Below are 21,607 nucleotides of genomic sequence, written 5' to 3' on the forward strand. Positions count from 1 at the left end.
AATCAAGAGCAGCTCCAGGGCCAGGATGAAAACCCGGAGTGAGAACCAGGCAGTCCTGACCTCTACAACCTAGTACTGTCTGAAGCCAGATATGAGACCTCCCCAGTTCCCCACCAGGGCCTGGTCTCCCAGCCCACCAGTCAGACTAGCATTGGGATGTAGTTCTGCCCTCTGTACATCCAGCCAGGCTGAAGTTACAGTGACATGGCAGCAGGACACAGGTAGCAGTGTGGGACTGAGTGGACAGGTGGCACATCTGGGGAAACTGAAACTCCAGATAGAAGTGAGCACTTCTGGGTCCTTGTACATGCACAGGTGAACTGGGTGGGCCCAGTTCACAGATTGGGAAATTGAGGTCAAGTTAAGGATGAGCCATAACCAGGCAAAGTACATGATGACACATAAAGCCATACAGATACCAAGGTGCCCCAGAGCTCTGCAAGTTTGTAACCATGGAATGGGCAATCAAGGTGACCCTTTGGATCACATGGCCAATGGGGTAGGGTTAGCAAAGGAGAGGAGGAATCTTTGCAGTCAGCCCCCTACTGGGTGTTAACTTACCAGGTGTGCCCGAAGCTGCTCCTGGGATCTGGGATGCAGCCTCTTCAAATGCAGGTGGCTCGCTTTGTCTGGTGTTCGGGAGATCCCCTGGGGAGGGGCCTAGGGCTTCTGAGCCCAGCAACCTCCAAAGGACAGAAGCAGCTTGTTGGTCAGCTCCGTCCTGGGCAGAGTGGGCAGAGCCCTCCACGGAGGTGTCTATGAACACGAAGTAAGTCTGAACTGCACAGGCTCTGCGTGCCCACCCCAGTTCTCAGGGACTGCCCTCCCTCTTCCACCTCACTTGCTGCTGCTGCTGCTGCTGCTGTCCCTTGCTTAGGGAGCCACCTGGAGGGGGAGGTTCAGGAGGCTATGGTACACTGAGGAGCTCTGAGCCCAGGGCTGCTGCCTACAGGGCCACTGCTGCCCCCTCCCCCCAGATTCATGTACACCCCAGGGCCACCCTCCCCAAAGCTACAGGGAAGGCACATCTTCTGAAAGCTGCCATCTTCAGTGTGCCTCCAGTCCCACACTCCTTCCATCCAGCCCTAGCTCCACTCAGGGTTGGCTCTAGACCCCAAATCTTAGACTGGTGCACATTAAGGGCCAGGGGAACCGTAGGATCAGGTGTTCAGGAACCATGATCTTATTTCACCTCCTGGGGCAGCTCATGCCTCACCCCATGTGGCTGACAGCTTCCTACCCCACACCTAAATGCTCCAAACCCAGTCCAGGCCGGTGTCCTTACCCAAAGCCTAGTAAGCCACCCCTGGCATACCTCTAAACCTCTCCTGGGTGTGGCTCCTGTACTTTGCCTCTGTGCCTCCTTTCAGACCTGGATACCTACGTGGGGGCCCAACACACTGCCCCAGGACTGCTGACTGCTCCTTTGCCAATGAATTCCCTCCCTGCCCAGGCCCTCCTCAGTACTTGGGGATGAGGCATCTCTGACATCCCCAGACAAAAACTGCACAGGCTTTTCTCAAGCCCAACAGGCCAGAAGCACCCTTAGAACAGGCCTCAGGGCTAGAGGATTCCCGGGGCCCCACCCCCTCACAGACAAGTGCTAAAATTCTGAGTCATCATCTATGCAGATGGTGAGATCGACCTCTACATGCCAAGAGCTTAGGATGCAATGGTCACCCACTCTCACTCCTGACTCCCCATTCATCCTACAATGGCCTCAGGTATCCAGGGATTAGGAAGGCCTGCTCAGCCCCAGTAGGCCAAAAGTGACTGTGATGGCTGCCCTGCTTAAACTGTGAGTCCCAAGGAGCAGCTCTATAGTCGGTCAAGGATCAGTTCAAATCCTGCCCCTAATCTACCTGTTAAGGTTTGTATATTTTCCACCCATGGAGTGGCACTATTAGAAGGTGTGGCCTTGTCAGAGTAGGTGTGTCACTGTGGGTATGGGCTTTTAAGACCCTCATCCTAGCTGCCTGGAAGCCAGTATTCTGCTAGCACCCTTCAGAGGAAGATGGAGAACTCTCAGCTCCTCCTTGCGCCATGCCTGCCTGGATGCTGTGATAATCCCTCCTTGATGATAATAGACTGAAACTCTGAACCTGCAAGTCGGCTCCAATTAAATGTTACCTTGGCAATGGTGTCTGTTCACACCAGTAAAGTCCTCAGACACTGACCATGAACCTCAAGGTAGCCTGGGACCTGCATGTACTTCATCAGGGCACACAGGTAATCAACCACTCTAGAGGCCTATGTGGCCTGAGACGTAACCTTGAAGAAATGAGAGTAGGTCTAGCAGATGGCTACAAGAAGAGGGGACCCTGAGCTTCTGGGTGAACAAGCAAGAAAAGAGCAGAGAGGAGGGTTTGGGACTTGATTTATTGTTCTCATCAGGGCAATGACCAGGGATTTCCCCCCCACCCTACAGCCATGTCCACCACAGAGGTGGTCCTGAATTCCTGCAGAGCTGATGACAGGTCAACACATGTCTTAGGTGCAGCGCTGGACAAGACCCTCAATGGGGATATGTCTCAGGGAAAACACCCAAGTCCAAATCTTGTTTCTAGAGCCCCCACAGGGCCTGAGAGGTGGAGTCCAAAGTTGGAGTCTCCTGTCCAGGGTTCTTCTGAAATGATGTCAGCGTACTCCAACTCTGCAGGTACTTAGGTACTTCCCCCATCCTCCCGGCAGAGAACAGGTCCAGTGAGGTAGTCAGGACCGGGCAGGAAAGCAAGGAAGGCTCAGTCCTAGGCTGGAGAAGAACAGGGCGTGGGAGGTGTCCGAGGTAAGCTGTGGGTTCCAGGGTTGATGCTGGTACCAGGCATGGTCCAAGGCTCTGGGCCACTTGCCTTACCCTTATCTCCAATGTGTGGCATCAGCCCTGGGAGGGGCCTGGAGCCTCGCCACCATCTGGGTCAATATGAAGAGTGACTGTCTCTCCTACGGCCCCAAAGCTGACTGTCTGGGTGGAGACCTCTGTCTTGAAGCTCCCATGGCTACCATCTACAGAACTCTGGACATGGGTATGGAAGGAGCTTGTCCAAGGGGCGGCACTCACTGGACCTGACCAGGCCTCACGCAAAAGGAAGGAGACACTCTCAGGGCTGTGGACCTGGGAACCTGGCCTGAAGAAGCTGGGAGTGGCACCGGTGCCTGGAGGACGCCCCACATTGAGCAGGACAGGTTGCCCCACCGTGGGCTCGCTGATCTCTCTCTGGAGCACGGAGACTTCACAGGGAGGTTCATCAGGGGTGCTGGGGGTGGAGTCCCCACAGCCAAAAGTCTCTCCTTCCTGGGGCACATAATCTTCCAGGTCAGCCAATGTCAGCACCCGGCCATTGTGTGTGAGGATTTTGGGGTCACGGCCCTGAAGGCTATCCGTGTCCTGTGGTTCTTCCATCAGGAAGGTATTCTCGTCTCCATCACTGCATCCTTCCTGCCTTTCAGTGTTCTCTTCCTTCTGGGAGGCTCTGACCTGCTCTGGCTCAGGGCTAGCAGCTACCCAGTCCACATTGCCCACCGAGTCCACTTGGAAGATGAAAGGTTCACCAACATGGACCACAGCGGGACCCCAGGTCCGGGCTTCCTGGTACACACTCTTGTTGTTGGAGTTGTTGGCATTTGGGTCCCTACCAGGGATCCCACCAGGCAGTGTGAAGAGGATTCCTTCTCCACGGCTGGTCATCTCTCGGACAGGAGATGCACCCCGTGACCCCGTCTTCTTCACCCGGACTTCAATGGTTTCCTCCACCTCTAACCACTTGGGCTGGGACTGCGAGGCTGGAGCGTGGACCTCTGCTTCTGTCACATACAATGCAGGCACCGGGGCTTTCCTGCCTTGTTCTACTTCAAGCCTCCGGGATGGGCTGGTCCCTGGTGGATACAGCCTCTCGGGGGCCAACAGCCCTGGTCTCCGTGGACTGGCAGAGCGGCGGGAAGGTGAACGAGAGGGAGACTTGCCGGGGGACTGTCGTCGGCCACGCGGACTCTTCACTACGGTGGTGATGGTCTCCTCTCTAGTAAGGGGAGAGGGCCCAAGAAGAGATGGCCAAGAGACCCACAACCTCACCCAACATAGTGCCATCAGGATATGTCAGAGCCCAAGTTAGTGCGTGTGTCAGTGAGCAGAGGATAAGATAGCACAGACTCCTACACATGCACTTGAGGCCCACCTGCATTACCCTAGCTAAGAAAATAAAACAGAAAACCAAAGAAACAAAGCACAAAGAGGTCAGGCCTGGGTATGTGACCTTAAGAGTTCTAGGTGCTTTCTAACACAAAGTGAGTTGTGCTTTGCAGTGCTCCTTGTGCTGGTCCCCGTCTGTTCCACCCCCTGAGCAGGCGTTGTGCTTTGTCCATAGGGGTCGTGCCAGGCCAGCTCTCGGTGCTGGAAGCCCCTCAGTTACTAGGGACTGGTGGATAGCTGATGCAGCGGCCACATGCACAATCCCAAGCTCAGAGTGCAGCTGGTTCTGACCTGCAGCCCATGTTCCTGGATTCTGGGTTGGAGAGGATGGTTAAAGCCCCACCAGGCTAAGCAGTACACCTGAACTGGCTTAGCTCTGGACTTTGCTGGCCCGCCACAGGTCTTCTGACTTCTCCCATGCCCTTTCTCTTGCCTGAGTTCCACCCTTCCAAAAATGGGAGTCAGAGCAACAGGAGGAAGCAGAACTTGGGCACCAGGGTGAGTGACAGTACTGGCTAGGACTTTGTAAGATTTGAGTCTGGGCTCAGTTGCATCTTGCTCCCAGCAGAGGTATGGATAGGAATATGGAAAGACCGAGAATTTTCCCAGAGCTATATCACAAATCCTGGCTATCTGGAATCTCCCCAGGCACCAGGAGCCCAGGTCTTGATGCCCCAAAGTGTCTTATAATACTGCTCCCCACATGGCAGGTATGGTTAACCATCTATGGATAGCCAAACTCTAGCATGGGGCCTTTCCAAGACTAGGGTGGTGAGCATAGGCTGGGTGGCATGGTGGGAGCAGCTCACCTTAGAAGGGGAGAGGTGGGTGAGATGGTCTCTGTGCTTCTCAGAGCTTCCCCTTTCTGTTTTCCAAATGCAAGGGCTAGGCTTGGGGACACAAAGCCCCGGGCTGTGACACCACCACTGTAACATCATTTAGTTTGGATCCAATGAATAAAAACTGGATCACATTCAAGATTTGCTTTTTGTTGCAGTAAGCATATTTAAATACTGTGTCTAGCTGCGCAGGTTATAGAATGGGAATCCTTTGCTGCAGGAAGCCCTGTCTCCAAAAAGTCCCTAAACTCTGAGTCGCTAAAAGGCAGAAGTCTGTCTTGAGCCCATTAAGGGAAATGGCTTTCATTGCCAGTTCTCTCCAACTGTGGGAGAGCCACCACCCTGGTGAGTCACCATGAAGTGTGTGGAATCTTGTCACCCTGTGCAGTGTGCTCTGGGGCCTACAAGGGAGCCGTGGTGTGTGGAGGTTTCATGGATGGTGCAAGGTGGCTGAGAGTGCAAGAACCGGCAAGGCGCTGATGACCCATAGGGGGCGTGAGGGTTGTATGCACAGGCAGGCAGGCAGGCAGGCAGGCAGGCAGCAAGGACACCAGGCTGGCAAGGCGAGGGGGTTAGTAACATGCGTGGGCACAACAGTCAGAGGAAGATTAGAGTCACGCCTGCACTTACATGATGACGGTTTTCTTGGGGACTTTTGTCTCCTGCTCAGTGACTACAAAGAAAACAGTTGGAACAGCAACCGTTACAGACTAGCAGCGCCTGGGGGGCAAGCTATCTGAATGGCGGTGGCAACGTAGCAACCTGCTTGGTGTAGGAGCATGGTCTGGTTCTGCCTGTCTGTGGGTTTCTGGGGAGACCTTGGCTGTGGGGGGGATCCAGTCCCCTCATCTGTGAAATAGGAACAGTACCTGTCCTATGGGTGGAGTCAACCTGGCATGTCACAAGAAGTACCTAGTGTCCTTAGGGTACCATAGCGGCTGGGGTGGTGTCTGCCTCTGCACAGAACCCCCACTCTCTACTCAGTCCATGGCCCACAAAGTCCTGTGAAGGTATCATATGTAGGATCCCATTTCTCAGACATGGAATCTGAGCCCAGAGAGGAAAAGGGAGGGCCTGGAGCTGCACAGCGGAGCCAGCGGCCACACGAAGGTTAGGCTAGGATGGCTGATCCTCTTCTACAAAAATAAATCATAAAGACTAAGAAAGGGGTGGACCCTGGAGTTCCAAATATGGCATTCACAGTGGAGGACTCCCACCGATATCTTTCTAGGAACAGCCTAGACAGTGCCACAGCATTGGAAGGGAATCTGTCTCTCCCAAGGGAGACAACTCCAGTATGTCTCTGCCCCATAGCCAGTAAATGGGCCCTGCAGTTCCCACCTAGTATATGGGGCTCTAGGTTCAGAAACAAGCTGAGTCTGTCTCTATCCAGCCCAGCGAGAGGGCTCTTCCCCTATAGTACCCTCAGCTGCTGTCTCAGATGCACCCCAGTAGGCAGACTGTAGGCTCCCTGCGCCCTCACATCTGAGGAGCCTTCTTTACAATCCTGGGGGTGACGAACTGCTCATGACTGTAGCCTGGGACACTAACTCATGACTCCTGGTTTGCTGCAAGACCACAGAGAGGAGGACAACAGAGACGCTGAGTTAAAATACCATCAGTGTCTGGGTGTATGCAAGGTACATTTACTCTGTGCTTATATATAGCACATACATGCATATGTCTTGCACACAGGCACATATATGCTTATATATGTATATATGTGTACTTGTACACACATGCATACATGTGTACATGTATGCATTGTGTGCATGCACATGTGTGCAGGTGTGTGCATGTGTGCTTGCGTGCGTGCGTGTGTGCATGCGTGTAGGTTTCCTCTAATGGAAAGGAATTCCACAGCAAGAGTCTGGGATCCAGCCACAGAGCCCCGTGTTCCCCACCAGCTTGAGCACCTCCCCTTCCCTAACAGATCCCACTTCACTACTCTCAAGGGCAATGGGCACAACACCTCTGAGGTCGGTCCTGGTTCTTTTGCTCACAGCCCAGCTTTGGGCCTGGGTGTAACTGGCAGCCACAGGCAGGCTGTGACTGTGCAAAGCAGGGCTGCCAGCCTGATGCAGGACGAAGCAAGAGGGCAGCAACACCCACAGAGTTCTGTCAGGCCATTTTGGCTGCAGAGCCGCGGGGTTAACAAAAGCAGGATGGAGGTTAGGAAGCAGGTTGGCAGGACTCCGGCTCCAGGGTCTTCCGGGACCAGCCTTCTTGTCTCCCCAAGACACTGATACACATCCAAACACAGTGAGTCCCAAAGGCCTGCTCTTCCATACTGGCACCCCTCTTCTGTCCCAGAAAAAGACTCATCATGGCCACGAGTAAATGAGTATATAGGCTGTTCTTGAGCACAGTGGGATTTGCACAAGACAGGAGGTGCACAGGCAGTAGACATTCTGGTGCCGGTGGCAGCCGATGAAAGTACACATGGTGCTACAGTTACCAGGTTGTGGTCAGACACTGTGTGTGGGAAATCACAGAAAAGAGCTCATCCAAGGTGGGTCGAGGAGAAGCAAAGACATTTGCTCATCATGGAATTTGCTCATCATGGAAGGGGGTCTCTGAAAGGACAGTGGAGGACATCACAGGTCCTCTGACTGGCTCAATTCTGAGAGGGTCTAAAAAAGCAGGACCACAAAATGGCAGGAACTGATTCCAGTGGCTGAGGCACGATCCTGCTTTCAGTACTCGAAGATATATATTGCACCCCTTCTATTGCGGAAGTTGTGGCTCACTTGGCGGTGTTCTGGTCTCTGTTTGCATCCCCCCACCCCATGTTGTGAGGTTCTCCAGTATCTGGGAGCACCTTCCAAATGGAAACGCACTAGCTGGCCCCTCCCATCCTGACTGTCCATGCAAGTGTCACAACTCTCCTTTTATGTAGCCATTTCCTCCAAATCAAAAGGTTCCCTCTTGGAGGAAGGTTCATGAAGACTCAAGAAATCAACAAAATTCACAAGGTGCTGTGCTGCTCCCAGGTTACCTAAGCAGTAACAACTGCTGGGGAGGGGAGACTTTGACCAGCAGAATTGCTGCCTGGTTCTTCTGAGAGTTTCCAGGACATGTCATTTAGACCCCTCCACTCTTGCTGAAGCAAGCTTCCAGTTATACCTGATCTGTGTCTTGAGAGTAACTCTAGTAATCTCACTGGTTCACTAAGCTAGACTTGGGTAGAACTGTGCTTCAGTCTGTCATCAGGGCCATTCCTGGGATAAACAGACGTCTCCTTTAACTAAAGTCACACAACATTAGTGGTACCTGCACAGGGGTCAAGAGAATCTAAGTGGTCACATGGATCCTGTGATGGAAGCTGACATACGCAACTCAGGCTCCATCCCGCTTAGGGCCATCAAAGGTGGGGTGATGCCTAGGGGTCCTGCAATGGCACAGCACCTCAGTATGAAGGGATCAGATGGCTCATGGAAAACGTCTGTGAATTACGGAAGACTAGATATTGTAGCACCTCCCAACTGCGCCTGATGGAACAACAGAAGCAATGTGATCTTTCTCTGCTACACTGTCTGTTTACTGTGCTCTCCTTTTAGTACAGCCCTTGGCACTTAGAGTGGATGATAGTTGGCCTTCAGGGAACCCACTCACCCTCTGTAAAGAAAAGGTTTCATCATATAATGCTGAGCCCTGAGGAGAGTCTCACAAATTTGTTAAAGCAGTGACAGAGTTCAGATGAAAGTGCCTGTATGCACAGGGGAGACACTAGTAGAATCATATGGTCATTGGCTAAAAATCCCAGTGTCAGGGGTGGACTGCCTCTCTACAAGTTGTGATCTCTGGACCCCACCCCCACCCCCGGCCTTACAAACCATAGAGGCTGCTGTCACTGTTGTGTATCAAGGCTAAATAAAGTTCCTGTTGCTGACGCTGTCCCTCTGTGCTGGCTAGTGCCAGCAGTCCCCTCTGGGACCACTGGTGAGAAGTGTCATGAACAGTCCTCATCAGCTCTGAATGGCTCTGTGTGTACGATACTAATATGTCAAGCAAGATGTGCTTGTTGGTACAATTGTGGCGTGACTGTAATGGGGACAGCCATCTACTTTCCTATAGATTTGAAGTCTGCTCCAGGGAAGGGGATTCCCATACGGTGGAGCAAGGAAGGGCAAGAGCCTGTGGTCCCAAGGGGAGGCAACTATTATTTTGTTCTCTGGCTGTGACGTTCTTGTCAAATCGCCTTCTAAACATTTACATATACACGCATCACTTGCAGCTGCCACTGGCTTTGGTCAGTCATACAGGAAAACTTATTTTTTTCCAAATGATTTTTTTTCCAGTGAGGGATGTGCTATAGAGAACCATATTCCACTAGCGTCTGAAACCAAATAACTGTTTCTCTGCTATCCTCAGCCATGGATGGAAGAAAATGATCAGGTGCCTATACCATCCCTTCCAAGACTCAGGGAACATCCAAAAAGGGAGTCAAGAGGATGTAAGAACCAGAGGAAGGGGTGGGATACTATATGGCTATGTCTTCCAAACTGAATCATGCCTTTAATGAGGGACACCCATAAAGACACAGGAAGTGAACAAAATTTACAAAGCTCAGAAAGTAATGTTATATAAGTAGTAGTCATTACTAAGTCAACCCACAGAGCTGCTTACAAGTGTGTGGAATGGGTGACATGCTCCAGGGATGTAATTTTCAAGATTTGTCACCCATGCTGGGGTGGACCATAGAGTGAAACAGGTGCCTTTGACTTATCCGTGTGTCTGTAAGTAATCCCTCACCTATACTTCTAATCCCAACAAACTCATCAGTTTACCAAGACTTATGTAGAATTCTCTCTATTACTGATCCCTTGTTGTCTGTCCCTGATGGCAGACAATATCTAAAAGGAACAGACCTTTGTTCACAACTTCCAGGATAAGTAACAAAACTTGACTTCTGTCCTTAGTCAGGCTTGTTTACTTTGTCTAAAATATTTGTTTTGATTTTGTGCCTCTACATGTGAGCACTGACACTCACTGAGACAAGACAGGGTCTGATACCCAGAGCAAGAGTTACAGGCAGTTGTGAGCTGCCTGACATGGGTACTGGGAACTGAACTTGGGTTCTCTGCAAGAGCAACATATGCTCTTAACCACTTAGTTATCTCTCCAGCTCCTAGTGAGGTTTATTTTACAGCTTACTCCTACCCCCACACTGGTACCCCAGGAAGAGCCCTGGGCCAAGACGAGGACTTCACTGGGTATTGTGCCTCTCATGAGGATTCTTTTGCAGTCTTCTGCATCAGTGTGGACCCCTCACCCACTTCTGCTGCCACTCGCACTTCCAGTTAAGCTGATGTAAGCCTTGCTATGTCCTTTCTACAGACACCGTAATTGAGTAGGTCTGTGGAGTTCCCATTATCCAGGGCAACTTCCAGCTCTCATGCTGGGTTCATGGTCTTCCAGTGCGCTTGCAGCTGTATACATGACCCTGCAACTGCCTCCTCTCACCTCCCCGACTTTCAGCCTCCCCAACTATCAGTCTCCATCATTCTCCACTCTGAGATGCTATCCCCCTCCTCCTAGAAACAGGGGCAATAATTTCAATTCCACCAGGCTCATTCCAGACCAGTGGAGGTTCCAGCCTAGGGCTAAAAACTCGCGAGTCACTGAGACATCACAGACACAGAACCTACCTTCTACGGCAGCCACAATCTGTTCCCGGTGGTGCTGGTCCCGGGCACGCAGTGCAGGGCTCTGCATGTATAGTTCTCCACCACCACGTGTTGAGCCCAACCGGTTCACCAACTGCCAAAGGGACAGCAGAGGCCCACTAGAAGACAGGTTCCTCAAGGAATCTGGACCCTCAAAGAAGTCTAGACCACTTTGATGGTCTAACACGGGGTCACTACCCTGAGTATGTTTTGTATAGGGGAAAGGGCTCCTAGCCTAGCCAGGAGCTCCCCTAGAGACTCTTAATATGGTGACAGCTCTCTCCCTCCCCTTGCCAGGATGTAGCTGTCCTGCTGAAGAGATTGAGGGTATGAACACCTGAAATAGTAGAAATCTGGAACTGGATTAAGCTATATCTGATTTAAGTCACTCCATGGCCCCTGGCATCTGTGCAATCAAAACCAGAGTTAACTTGAATATCCTTGCTTCCAGGATGTCATAGGGACATCGAGTGCCCTAGGCCACAGTCAGAGCCACACAGAGGAGGCTCACTCATTTCCACACAAGGGCTCTATTAAGCATTCAGACTGTTCTCCCCTCAGATCTGAGGACAAAGAGCACAGAGACAGAGGCCAGCTTGCATGGGCAAGGTAGAGCTCTGTCCTGTGCAATGCTAGACTCGCCAGGTAAACGGTACTGCGTTTCTACCTTATCAACTGACAGCTGAGGTCAGCACTGGGTCCCCTCCAACTGGCAGATGCTAAGCATCATCTTGAAATGGTGGGGACAGTGGCAAGGGGACAAGATAACAGGGCCTAGCCTAATGTGAAAGGAGAGGCTATAAGGCAGAGGATAGGTGACTGGGGATGGTGGGTGACAGCAGTCTGATATCCTCTGGTCAGCTTAGAGCATCCACACCGATACAGTGGAGCCTGGGCTTGATCAGACCCTGGAGAATGGCTATTGTCCTTTACACAGTGTCTTACCTCACATTCATAGTGTCCCAGGTCCTCCTTGCTGGCCGCCTGGATCACCAGCACCAGCACACCACTGCGGGGTTCATTCAACATCCGGTACCTGTTGCCCGGGGCTAGCAGGGTACCATCCTTGTACCACCTGGAATCAGCCAGAAAGTCCCATGAGCCAGTGTTCTGCTGGGGGCATCTCCATGGTACCCTCAGGGTGCTCTGAGCATCCCCAGACAAAGCTACCTGAGCTTAGAACCCCTACCAGGATGCCCCAGATCCACTATTCTCAGCAAGCTCCCTTCCTGGAAGCCACAGTTGAGCCACATCTTCCCAGCCACAGAAGGCCCTATGTCCACAACCCCATGATACCCACTGGATCAATGGCCACACACAACCTCCCCAGCTCAGGAGATCATGGTGCTCAGCCCTCCCACCCTGGTAGGAGATGCAGCCCAGGCCTCACCTGATCTGAGGGTACGGGGCTCCTTCCACTGTGCAGGTGATCTGTGCATCCTCTCCCTCCACAAAGGGTGTGGCCCGGACCTTGTTCACAAACCGTGGGGGCACTGTGGGCAGAAGCAGGCAAAGGCAGGAAGGGCTAAAAGATGTCTGTGATGGAGCTGATGGAGCCCTTGGGTGGGAACTGCCTGCCCTCACTTCCAGCAGTGACTATCCTCTGGGAGTTTCGGGGAGGCCCCGAGTCACCCCATCTGCCCCACACCCACAGGCTCTACATACCAGCCCTACCACAGCCTGTATTCTGGGCAGGGTCCATACCACTGACTATGGACTATGTCTGTTACAATAGATAACCCCATATGCTCACCTTGTACTAGAATCTTCCCCAAGGTGCTGGCGTTGCCAGCAGCACTGGCCGCAAAACACATGTACTGGCCAGAGTCTATGCCAGTAAGGTTGTCCAAGATGAGGGTGCAGGAGCCGTCAGGGTCTTCAATGAGGATGTGGTGTGGGTCCACCTCCACTGGCTTCCCATCTGGAAAGCAAGGGCAAGCTTTCATGGGATACGGTCCCAAAGCCTGATGCCCGGGAATAAAAGGCTGGCTGCAATCTGTCTCTCCACATCTCTTCCCCCAACCCTCCTGCTTCCTCTTCCCTTCCCCTTCCCCTTTCCCTTCCCCTTCCCCTTCCCTTCTTCCCCCACTCCCCTATCTCTGAGTGTCTCTGCACAAGGGCCCTGACTCAGATATCTGTCTCTGGCCAACTTCACCATTCTAGCAACAGAGGCTGATGGGAGGGCCTGAACTGGAGAAGACACTCAATAACCACAGCTGCCTTGTGTCATCTGGACCTCCTCAATGACTGCACCCCTCGGGGATCTTACATGGTGACAAATACTTGATGTGAACTCCTCTTCACTCAATCCCCTCTACCCCCAAAACCTAGAGCCTGCACGAGCAATTCCCTAAGACCCTTCCTCCTCCTCCTCCTCCTTATCCTCCTCCTCCTCCTCCTCCTCCTCCTCCCACATCTGACCCCATCCTACAGCCGGCCAGCCCTGTGGCAAGACAAGCACCCAGAATTTCCCCCTGAGTGAGTGGAAACCAATCCCAGCAGACAGCTCAGGCCTATCAAAATGGCCCCGCTCTGAGGCCACAGTCTTGTGCCTTTTCTCTCACAGTTAAAGTTCCAGTTTCCTCAGCCATGAGCAGCCAGAACCCCCCCCCCCACACACACACACACACACACTCAGGGGAAATGTGTGTCCAGCAAAGCTGTCCCAGGTCATCCTAAAGGTAGGCACTTTGATCCGTTTTCAGTGTATGAACACACCAGTCACCTATTTTACAAGTCATCTCCTCTGTAGACAGGAAATAAATTCTGAGACAGTCACTGAAGGTACTGCATGGCCTTGTGGTAAGAGATTTGAAGGCTAAAATCTCCCACGGAGTCACCATATGATGACATCCAGCTCAGCACGCCAGGCAAGCCTGCTTCTTTCCTGGATGAGTGGTGGGGAGGGACAGGTACTCTCCCATAGAGAATCCACAGCCATTAATATTCAAAACAAGTAAAACTAAACAGATTCACATATCCTGATGGTTCTGGCTGTATCTCTCCAGCGGGGCTGGAATCCATCACAGATAGCATGTGGGAATCTTGAGAAAGTGTGTCAGCTTTCCAGCTCTGCTGGACACAAATGCCACATTCCAGCCCCACCTAATCTGACACCAAGAGGCTCCCTATGAGGGTCAAGGCCTTGTCTTCTACCTCTGGGTGCTAAGTATGTTTGTGTCTCTCCTCTATGGACACACTGTCCTCAGAGGGGACAGACACCATGTATAAAGGTGGCAACACAGGAGGTCATGGCTACCCATCCCAGCCTGCTTGTCCCTTCCAACAGAGACAACACAGAACCCAGGAGGAAAAAGTGTCCAAGGATTCGTGGAGATCAAGACATGCTCCATGTCCTCTGGCTGTAGGAGATGGGTTAGTTCAGTCAGACCAGGCACTGTCTGGGTAGCTCCAGTTGATGTGAACATCCTCAGGAAAACTAACAGCTGCTGAAGGCCATGTTAGGGATACCAGATGTGGCTCCCCCCCTTTTTTTGCCTTGGATAATAAAGACAAAAATCCCTTTGAGTTTACAGAACGAGGTATGTAGCATACATCCAAGGCATCTCTAAGTCTGGACATAGTGCTCTGAATTTCATGGTTCTTTGACAGTCCATTTCTGCTGGATCAGCGCTCTTCTGGTTGGTAAGTTAGAAGCATCTGTCTCAAATACCCAGGCCTGAGCTGAGTCCCACTAGCAGGGCAGGCTGAGAGACCTAAGACAGCATTCTGCTCCCAGCATGGAGTGCCTCAGAACTACATCGACATTCACAGTAACAAATCTTTTGTCTTTTGAATCCTCTGACTTCCACAAGGAGAACCAACATCTTCTAGGACTCCTGGACCCTGAGGGCACTGTGTGCCTCACTCGTCTTCCCTGTGGTTCCAGCCAGTTTAGAGTTGGCCTGAAGGATTCCCACAGGCTTGCAGCTTGCAGTGGGGTTTCTGAACTCCCCCATGGGGAGGGCTCCTTTGAGCTCTGCTTATGGTTTCAGGGTGGGTCCCTTGAAGGTTCCTGTGGTGGAAGCTTAGTCTCCAGTGTAGATGATACTGAGATACTCCTCTTAGGCGGAGGGCTCAAGGCAAAGTGAATCAGGCCACTGAAGAAGGTGCCTTGAGAAGGGGTTGATGCTGGTTTCTAGGAGTAACTCCATTTTTTAAGAGTTACTCTGAGAGCAGGCCCAGCCCGAGTCCCTCTTGCTTCCTGTCTCCCACAATTGCTCCCTCCATCCACCATCTATTCCCCCCATGATGCTTGCTGCCACACTGCACTGCAGCCAGCCAATAGGAGCCTCCCCAGCTGACACTGTGCTTTCAGGACTTTCAGCCTCCAAACTCTGATATCAAAAGAGATCTCTCTCCTTTCTAAAGAATACAGATGCTGGTACCGAGCAACAGCAAGTGGAAGCTCTAATGTCAGCAGGCTTTTGCATGGTCCTGGGCAAGCTCTAAGTTTCTCAGAGTCATCCTTCTGCCATCTGAAGTCTCTGGCATAGGAGGCACATCTTGGGGCTTGGATCTGACCTCTTTCCAACATGGCCACTAGGCACATCGTTCTTGAAAATCAGCTCTTGCCATGTAGTGGGGCTCTGATGGAAACCAGATGTTCAATTCAGTGATGTGCTACGTGTCTCTTCTATGATGAACCAGTTTGGACTCCGGAGTAAGCATGTCAAGCAGTGCATATCCAAGACCTCCTCTTCAAAGGAAAGAGATGATTTCCCAACTTTGATTCTCAACTTGAACAGGTAGCTACCCTCCTAATGTGGGGTGCTCTGCCCCACTCTTTCTACCCCAGTGTCAAACTGCATTGGTCCCCTGAGGGTCTGGATCCATGAATCACTCGTCCAGATAAGCAGGAAGCCAGCAGCACACAAAGCTCTGTAGCTGGGCAGAGACAAGGCTCTCTATTCAAGGCCATTCTTAAAGCTCTGCCCGTTACTGCCTTAGTGACATTGTATTTTTACTGGTCCAACTCAACTGTCTGCTCTGCCATGTAAACTAGAGTGGCAGGTTACAGGAGTCCCTCTTGGGGTCCACAAAGCATGGATCAAATAAAGATGAACACCTGATAAACTGAGACCACCTCGGCAGACCACCTCAGGACTCTTGTATGGAGCCACCACAACACCACATCACTGGGACCCACCCCCACTGGACAGACACAAAGCTATGCTACACACTAGACAGAAAGCGATTGAGAGATGCTCCCAAGTTTACAGAGAGCATGGCTGCATAATGGGGGATATTCACACCTCTACTGTGGCAGATGGTCTCAGGAAACCAGCCATTCTTCTTAACATACAACTGCTGACCAATGAATGTGGCCTTGTGGCCAACAGGAGCCACACGGTGCCTGTAGTATACATATGCAAACATGTATGTATCTGTGTGTGTGTGTGTGTGTGTATACATGCTAGTGTGTATCCATGCATGTATGTCTGTCTAGTGTATACCTCTGTGTTATATTCATGCATGTGGCATATTTCAGTATGCACTGGTATAATGTTCATGTTACATGTGTGCCATGCACATACAAAAATGTGCAGTGTGTGTGTGTGTGTGTGTGTGTGTGTGAGAGAGAGAGAGAGAGAGAGAGAGAGAGAGAGAGAGAGAGAGAGAGAGAGAGGGAGAGATCTGTGATGGGGTGGTCCACAGCTGGGTGAGTGGGCATGGAGGCACATTTTCAGTCTCAAGACTGGCTCTAGGTGCTCTTGGTCACTGTCAAGCTGACCATCTATCCTCATCCTTACTGAGGGTCTCTCTCTCTCTCTCTCTCTCTCTCTCTCTCTCTCTCTCTCTCCCTCCCTCCCTCTCAGGTTGTTCCTCATCTTTCCAGATTCTGGAAGTCAGAGGACCCATGGAGTCATTAATGCCAATGGTACATGGTATAAGCCATGCTATAAGCCCTAGGCCACAGAGACACCTCACATCAATAGTGTCTGTGGTGGGTACCCTGTCCATTGACAGTGTCAATGTGACTTCAGACTGAGGTTGGCCATGTGAAAAGTCAGATATGGCCACTGCTCCAGATCCAGTCATTACCATGGACTGGAAAGTTTGGCCGATCTTCCCTCCTACCAACACTGTATCATGCACGGATGCTGGAAGCCACGGGAGCTGACCCCAGGACTCCCCTGGGAGGAATAAATCAAAGCTTACACATGGCGACTCATGGACTCTGCTCAGATGACTTCAGGCTGACCCCTTCTGCTGCAGTAAAACACAACCCTGAACGGAACCCTGAACTGTTGGATTTCAGTGAGTCCATGGAGTGGACGATTAAACTGGAAGAGGCTCCTGGGACTTGGAGCCTACAGCTGGTGTCAGAGATGAGAGGACTCTGGGGGTTCCCACACTTGGCCTCAGAATCGTGAGTTCTCTTAGGGACCTCTCAACCCACAGTTGATAACAGTTTCTAGGGAATCCAAACTTGCAGGCAGTGTCGGTGGTGAGATCGATTGGAGACTCAGACCTTTGCCAAGCTTCATGTCACAGCTGAGTGAGGCATGTGCACCATGACCCTCAATCCCTGTACTGTCCGCAGCCCACCTTGCTCCTCATAGCTTCCCCATGAGACTGCATGTTGTGTCATGTGACATGTTGACCAGGATGCTCCTCAGCCTCGTGGCTATTACTTATCCAGGCCCTCGTGTCTCTCAGTCATGCAGAGACTTTCAGACCTGTTATCTCAGAGAGCTGTCCTGCTTTTTGTCACTGCCCAATGCCACTAGTCCTCTGGGTGCCCACAGCACTACCTAGCTTTTGGTTTATTTCTATCACCTGTCCCCTACCCTACATCATGCTCTTGATCAGATCCTCCTGTATCCTGCCCCTAATGTACCACTGGCTAGATCCCACATCCTTGAGATTCATCCATGTTGCCTAGCCAGCACCCCACAGTAAGGCTGGCCATCCTCATTCCTGGGATATACCTTTGTACCAGCTGACAATAGGCTTAGGTGTGCCCGTCACTCGGCATGCTAGCTTGACCGTTTCACCCAGCTCGGCTGTGCAGTCCGCTAGTTCCTCTTCAAACTCAGGGGGACCTGAGGATACACAAGGGGGTCCCCAATGTTATATGTGAGGCAGGTCAGGCCTACAGTCTTAATTGCATATACATTGACAGGTTCCCCCACCCGATGCTAGTACCCTGTGTCCAACAGTGTGGCTGCTACCATCTGGGCTCTAAACTTAGAGGCAAGTGGGGCAGGTTGGATGCACAGTAGGAAGGGATGGGGACCATGGTGAGAAAGGAGGAGTTTGGGGAGATTCCTCTGTAGGTAAAAGCATTTGCTATACAAGCATGACGACCTGAGTTTGAATCCCTATCACCTACATGGGGTCATAGCCTCATGTGCCTGTGTCCCTAACACCATAGAGGTGGAGACTGGCAGATCACCAGAGCTCACTGGCAGGCCAACCTCCTCAAAAGAGTATGCTCCACGTTCAGTGAGAGACCCTGCCTCAAAGAAATAGGCAAAGGGTGAGTGATTGAGCCAGATACCTGATGTCCTCCTCTGGCTCCAGCACATGTGCACAGGCCCACGAAACAACACATACATGTGAACATACATGTGCTCATACATGCATATACCACCAACAATTGATTAATTGATAATAAAAATCCATATGGTTTGGTCGATTCTGTTCTGACTGAAGGAGCTGGTCCAGGGTGCAAGATTCCCTGGTACCTTGCAGAATCCAGATGGATATTCTGAGTTTCAGGTCCCTATCTTCCCACCAAGCCCCTAAGTGTCCTCTAAGGGTAAGCTGATTTCCTCATGAAGACATAGTTATATCCCACTGAGAGCCGACAGAGGAGAGAGTGGAGCCCTTTCTCCCTCCCCCACAAAAGCCAACCCCCTTTCATGCCCAGGAGGCAAGGGCCAGGGCAGTATCACCTAACTACCTGAGACTCAGTGTCCTAACAGCCAAGGTACAGCCCAGCTGGATAACTAGGGTAAAAAGGTCGTATCCCCATCCTGTCGTGAGCACTATGGCCCACAAAAGGACACTCACGCCACACAGGCTGGGCCAGGCGCTGCTGGATGCCACAGATCTCCTTCACCCAGGAGTTTTTGATGATGACGGTCCGTGCCTGCAGCAGGTACTTGCGCACAGAGTCTTCCCGTTCGTGCCACACCTCAAAGGCGCGGTCATCCCCCTCTACTTGGTCATTCAGGTCGATGCTACTCAGCTGTGAGGAGAATGTGACCACCCTCAGATGATGTGGGACCCAGGCGGGACACACGTAGGCTACCCTGCAACAGTGGCCAAGGGACTGGCTACCAGCACCCACCCTAAAGCTTGAGAGGCAGATAGGCCCCCACCACTGCATATCCGCTGCTCCTACAGAGAGCCCGCGGCGGCAGGCTCTGCACATACAGACCTTCATCATGTTCCGGAACACATAGCTGAAGGTGTCGGTTCGAGAGTCTCTTCGGGGCTTGCAGATCACCAGGTAGTTTCGGAAGAGGAAGACGTGCCGGTTGTGGCCCTTCCAAGGCATCCGGGCCCCTGGGGCCCCCTCCCACACTATGAAGTGGCCCTGGAAGTGTGAACGGGCTCTGGTTAGCCACGCCTCCCTCGTGGATGCAGGACTGTATAATGACAGCCATGTATCCAGCTTCCCATCAAAGTCATGCAGTCACCCACATGCTACCACCTCCAAAAGCCTCATACAGTTCCACCTCCCCTCCACCCCCAGGACCCAACAGCTCCACCTGGCGGATAGGTTCTCCCAGGGCCTCCAGGGTTCCTGGGTAGTTCTCCATGAGAGAAACGTGCAGCTTGTTCTCGGCGCGCTGAGGCAGGGCAGACACCACAGCATAGGCCTGCTCCAGCAGCGCGCAGTTCTGCCGGTTGCGGGCCTTGTTGCGGATTAGCTCCTGAGGTAAGGACCAAGAGTCATGGATCCAGAATGCTCAGAACCCAGGAACCCCCCTCTCCCCCAACAGGTGCAGCCTGCACGGATGAGGCTGGAGCATGTCACCTTCAGCAAGGCCTGGTATTTCTGCACCCGTTCCACTGGCTGCTCCAGGTAGTGCTGAAGAGGAGGTGGGGGTGGCTGTGTGGGGTCCTTGGCTGACAGTGTCTCTTCTGCATATTTCTGTAGGAACCAAAACATTGGCTTTGTGCATGAATGCATGATCCCTTGATGGCTAGAGTCACCTTGATATGGAGGCTAGGCTCCAGGGGTGTCACGGCACAACCCTGAAACCCCCCCCCCAAGCAAGGCTATACCAAGCGTGCTGATGCATAGCCCTGCACAGAGTGACATTGGGTCACCATGTCACTGGTGGTGGCATAGGTCTTGGGCAGCTTAAATAACAGCTGAGGCATACAGAGCTGTGGGAATTCTTACTGCATTTCCCACTAAGCCAGGGCGCAGGAAGGTGGTAGGTAGGCAGTGACATGGGCTGAGGAAGATGCACTTGGACTGGCCACATAGACCCATGCACCTACACCTTACAGTGCATTCAGCAAGAACTAGGGCCTGGGAGCAAGCGGGGAGGGTGGGCTTGAGACAGACAGGAAGCACCTTGTAGAACTCCTGGACTGGGGTGCTGACAACCACTGATTCAGCTTGCACGCGGCCCACCAGGAACTCGAGGTACTTCTCAAAGGCCTCCTGGTTCTTGATGAAGCACATGGCCACATCATCGTCGGTGCCACAGCCCTGCAGCTCCTTCAAGAAGCTGTCACAAAGGAGATAGTGTCAGCACCTCCTACCATCAACAAGCTCCATGCCCCCTCCTCAAGAAGGGCCAGGATCCTAATCAGGGCTGAGCACCAGGAAGGAAAGTATGTTGAGTCATGTGTGCAAGAAGTGTGTGGGTGTGTGCTCATCTGCCCATGCATGAATATGCACATATATTATGTGTGCACATGTACAAAAGCATTCGTGTGTGGGTGCATACTTATGCATGTTTTCTAATAGCATGCATGTATATACACATAAGCATGCACAGATGTAGACACATATGTGTGTAGACATTGTATATGTTCAGTGTAGTGTGGACATCTGTGGTGTGCATGCATCTTGGTACAGGTGTGTACATGGGTGTGCTCGTGTGTACTTGTATGCCTGGGTGACAGTGCACATGTATAGAAACGTGCAAATATGTGCACATGTTGGCATGTATGTCATGATATATATACAAATATAGGACGTGAAATGTTCTGCATAGCCGTGAGCAGGCATGTTAGTATGAGTGTGCCTGTGTGTGTACACGTATTCACATACAAGAACATGGGCATGCACAGTGTGGCAGCTATGCATCTATACATGTGTGCACACACATGTGTGTGCCAACTATGAGAGTCTACATGCATATGGGCTGTGTACACACTACCCAGAGGCAGGCATACTGCAGGATCTACCCTGCATAACCAAGATACCCAGTAAGGGAAGTTTTGCCTTGTGACATATTAGCACAGGCTGTCCCCCTCCTCAGTTCCTGCCCACCCTCCATGAGGCCTGGCCTGCAAGTAGAGGCTGTGTACTCATATTCACATGTGCGTGCACTCAGCCCCACCCTCCCACCTGCTGTGGAAATGGCTGATGTCCTGCACATTACGAAAGATGACTGTCTTCTGGCTGGCCACAGCTGCGGGTACTCGGGGAGATCGCTCCAGGTGCTTCATGTGGTGGCTCTCCAAGAACTGCAGCTCACCCACAAAAGCCTGCTCTGAACTCAGCAACTCCTGGATGACAGAGCTGGAAGAGGGAGAAGCCATTAGGGGGTACTCAGTGTCCCCTTCCAGGCCGTGGGCACAGCATTGTCACAGGACGACTTACTCTCTTATAATTCCCAACCCCTCAGCGGCTAAATTTGGGTACTGCTTCTTCCTGAAGCCTACTGTCAACTTAGAGCAGGGATGAGGAGTGCCTGGGAGGAACCATTCAC

At 52.0% G+C, this 21,607-nt stretch overlaps 1 protein-coding gene across 2 annotated transcripts in view; it reads right to left on the reverse strand.

Moving 5' to 3' along the window:
* Obscn (obscurin, cytoskeletal calmodulin and titin-interacting RhoGEF) overlaps positions 1–21,607 on the reverse strand; it is a 142,120-nt gene that overhangs the window by 15,525 nt on the left and 104,988 nt on the right. Inside the window, exons 78-90 of one of the 2 annotated variants that reach the window (NM_199152.3) lie at positions 21,244–21,417; positions 20,239–20,395; positions 19,690–19,806; positions 19,421–19,585; positions 19,087–19,245; positions 18,717–18,894; positions 17,630–17,743; positions 12,448–12,615; positions 12,085–12,187; positions 11,640–11,769; positions 10,677–10,788; positions 5,656–5,698; positions 2,361–4,016 (exon numbers count right to left, since the gene is read on the reverse strand). In NM_199152.3, the coding sequence (NP_954603.3) occupies positions 2,876–4,016; positions 5,656–5,698; positions 10,677–10,788; positions 11,640–11,769; positions 12,085–12,187; positions 12,448–12,615; positions 17,630–17,743; positions 18,717–18,894; positions 19,087–19,245; positions 19,421–19,585; positions 19,690–19,806; positions 20,239–20,395; positions 21,244–21,417 (2,761 nt within the window). In that variant the 3' untranslated portion in view covers positions 2,361–2,875. Of the gene's footprint in view, positions 1–2,360; positions 4,017–5,655; positions 5,699–10,676; positions 10,789–11,639; positions 11,770–12,084; positions 12,188–12,447; positions 12,616–17,629; positions 17,744–18,716; positions 18,895–19,086; positions 19,246–19,420; positions 19,586–19,689; positions 19,807–20,238; positions 20,396–21,243; positions 21,418–21,607 lie in introns of those variants that run through there. The other variant, NM_001171512.2, reaches the window with a different exon arrangement.

Source organism: Mus musculus, chromosome 11 (genome assembly GCF_000001635.26).
Source record: "Mus musculus strain C57BL/6J chromosome 11, GRCm38.p6 C57BL/6J".
Taxonomy (NCBI): domain Eukaryota; kingdom Metazoa; phylum Chordata; class Mammalia; order Rodentia; family Muridae; genus Mus; species Mus musculus.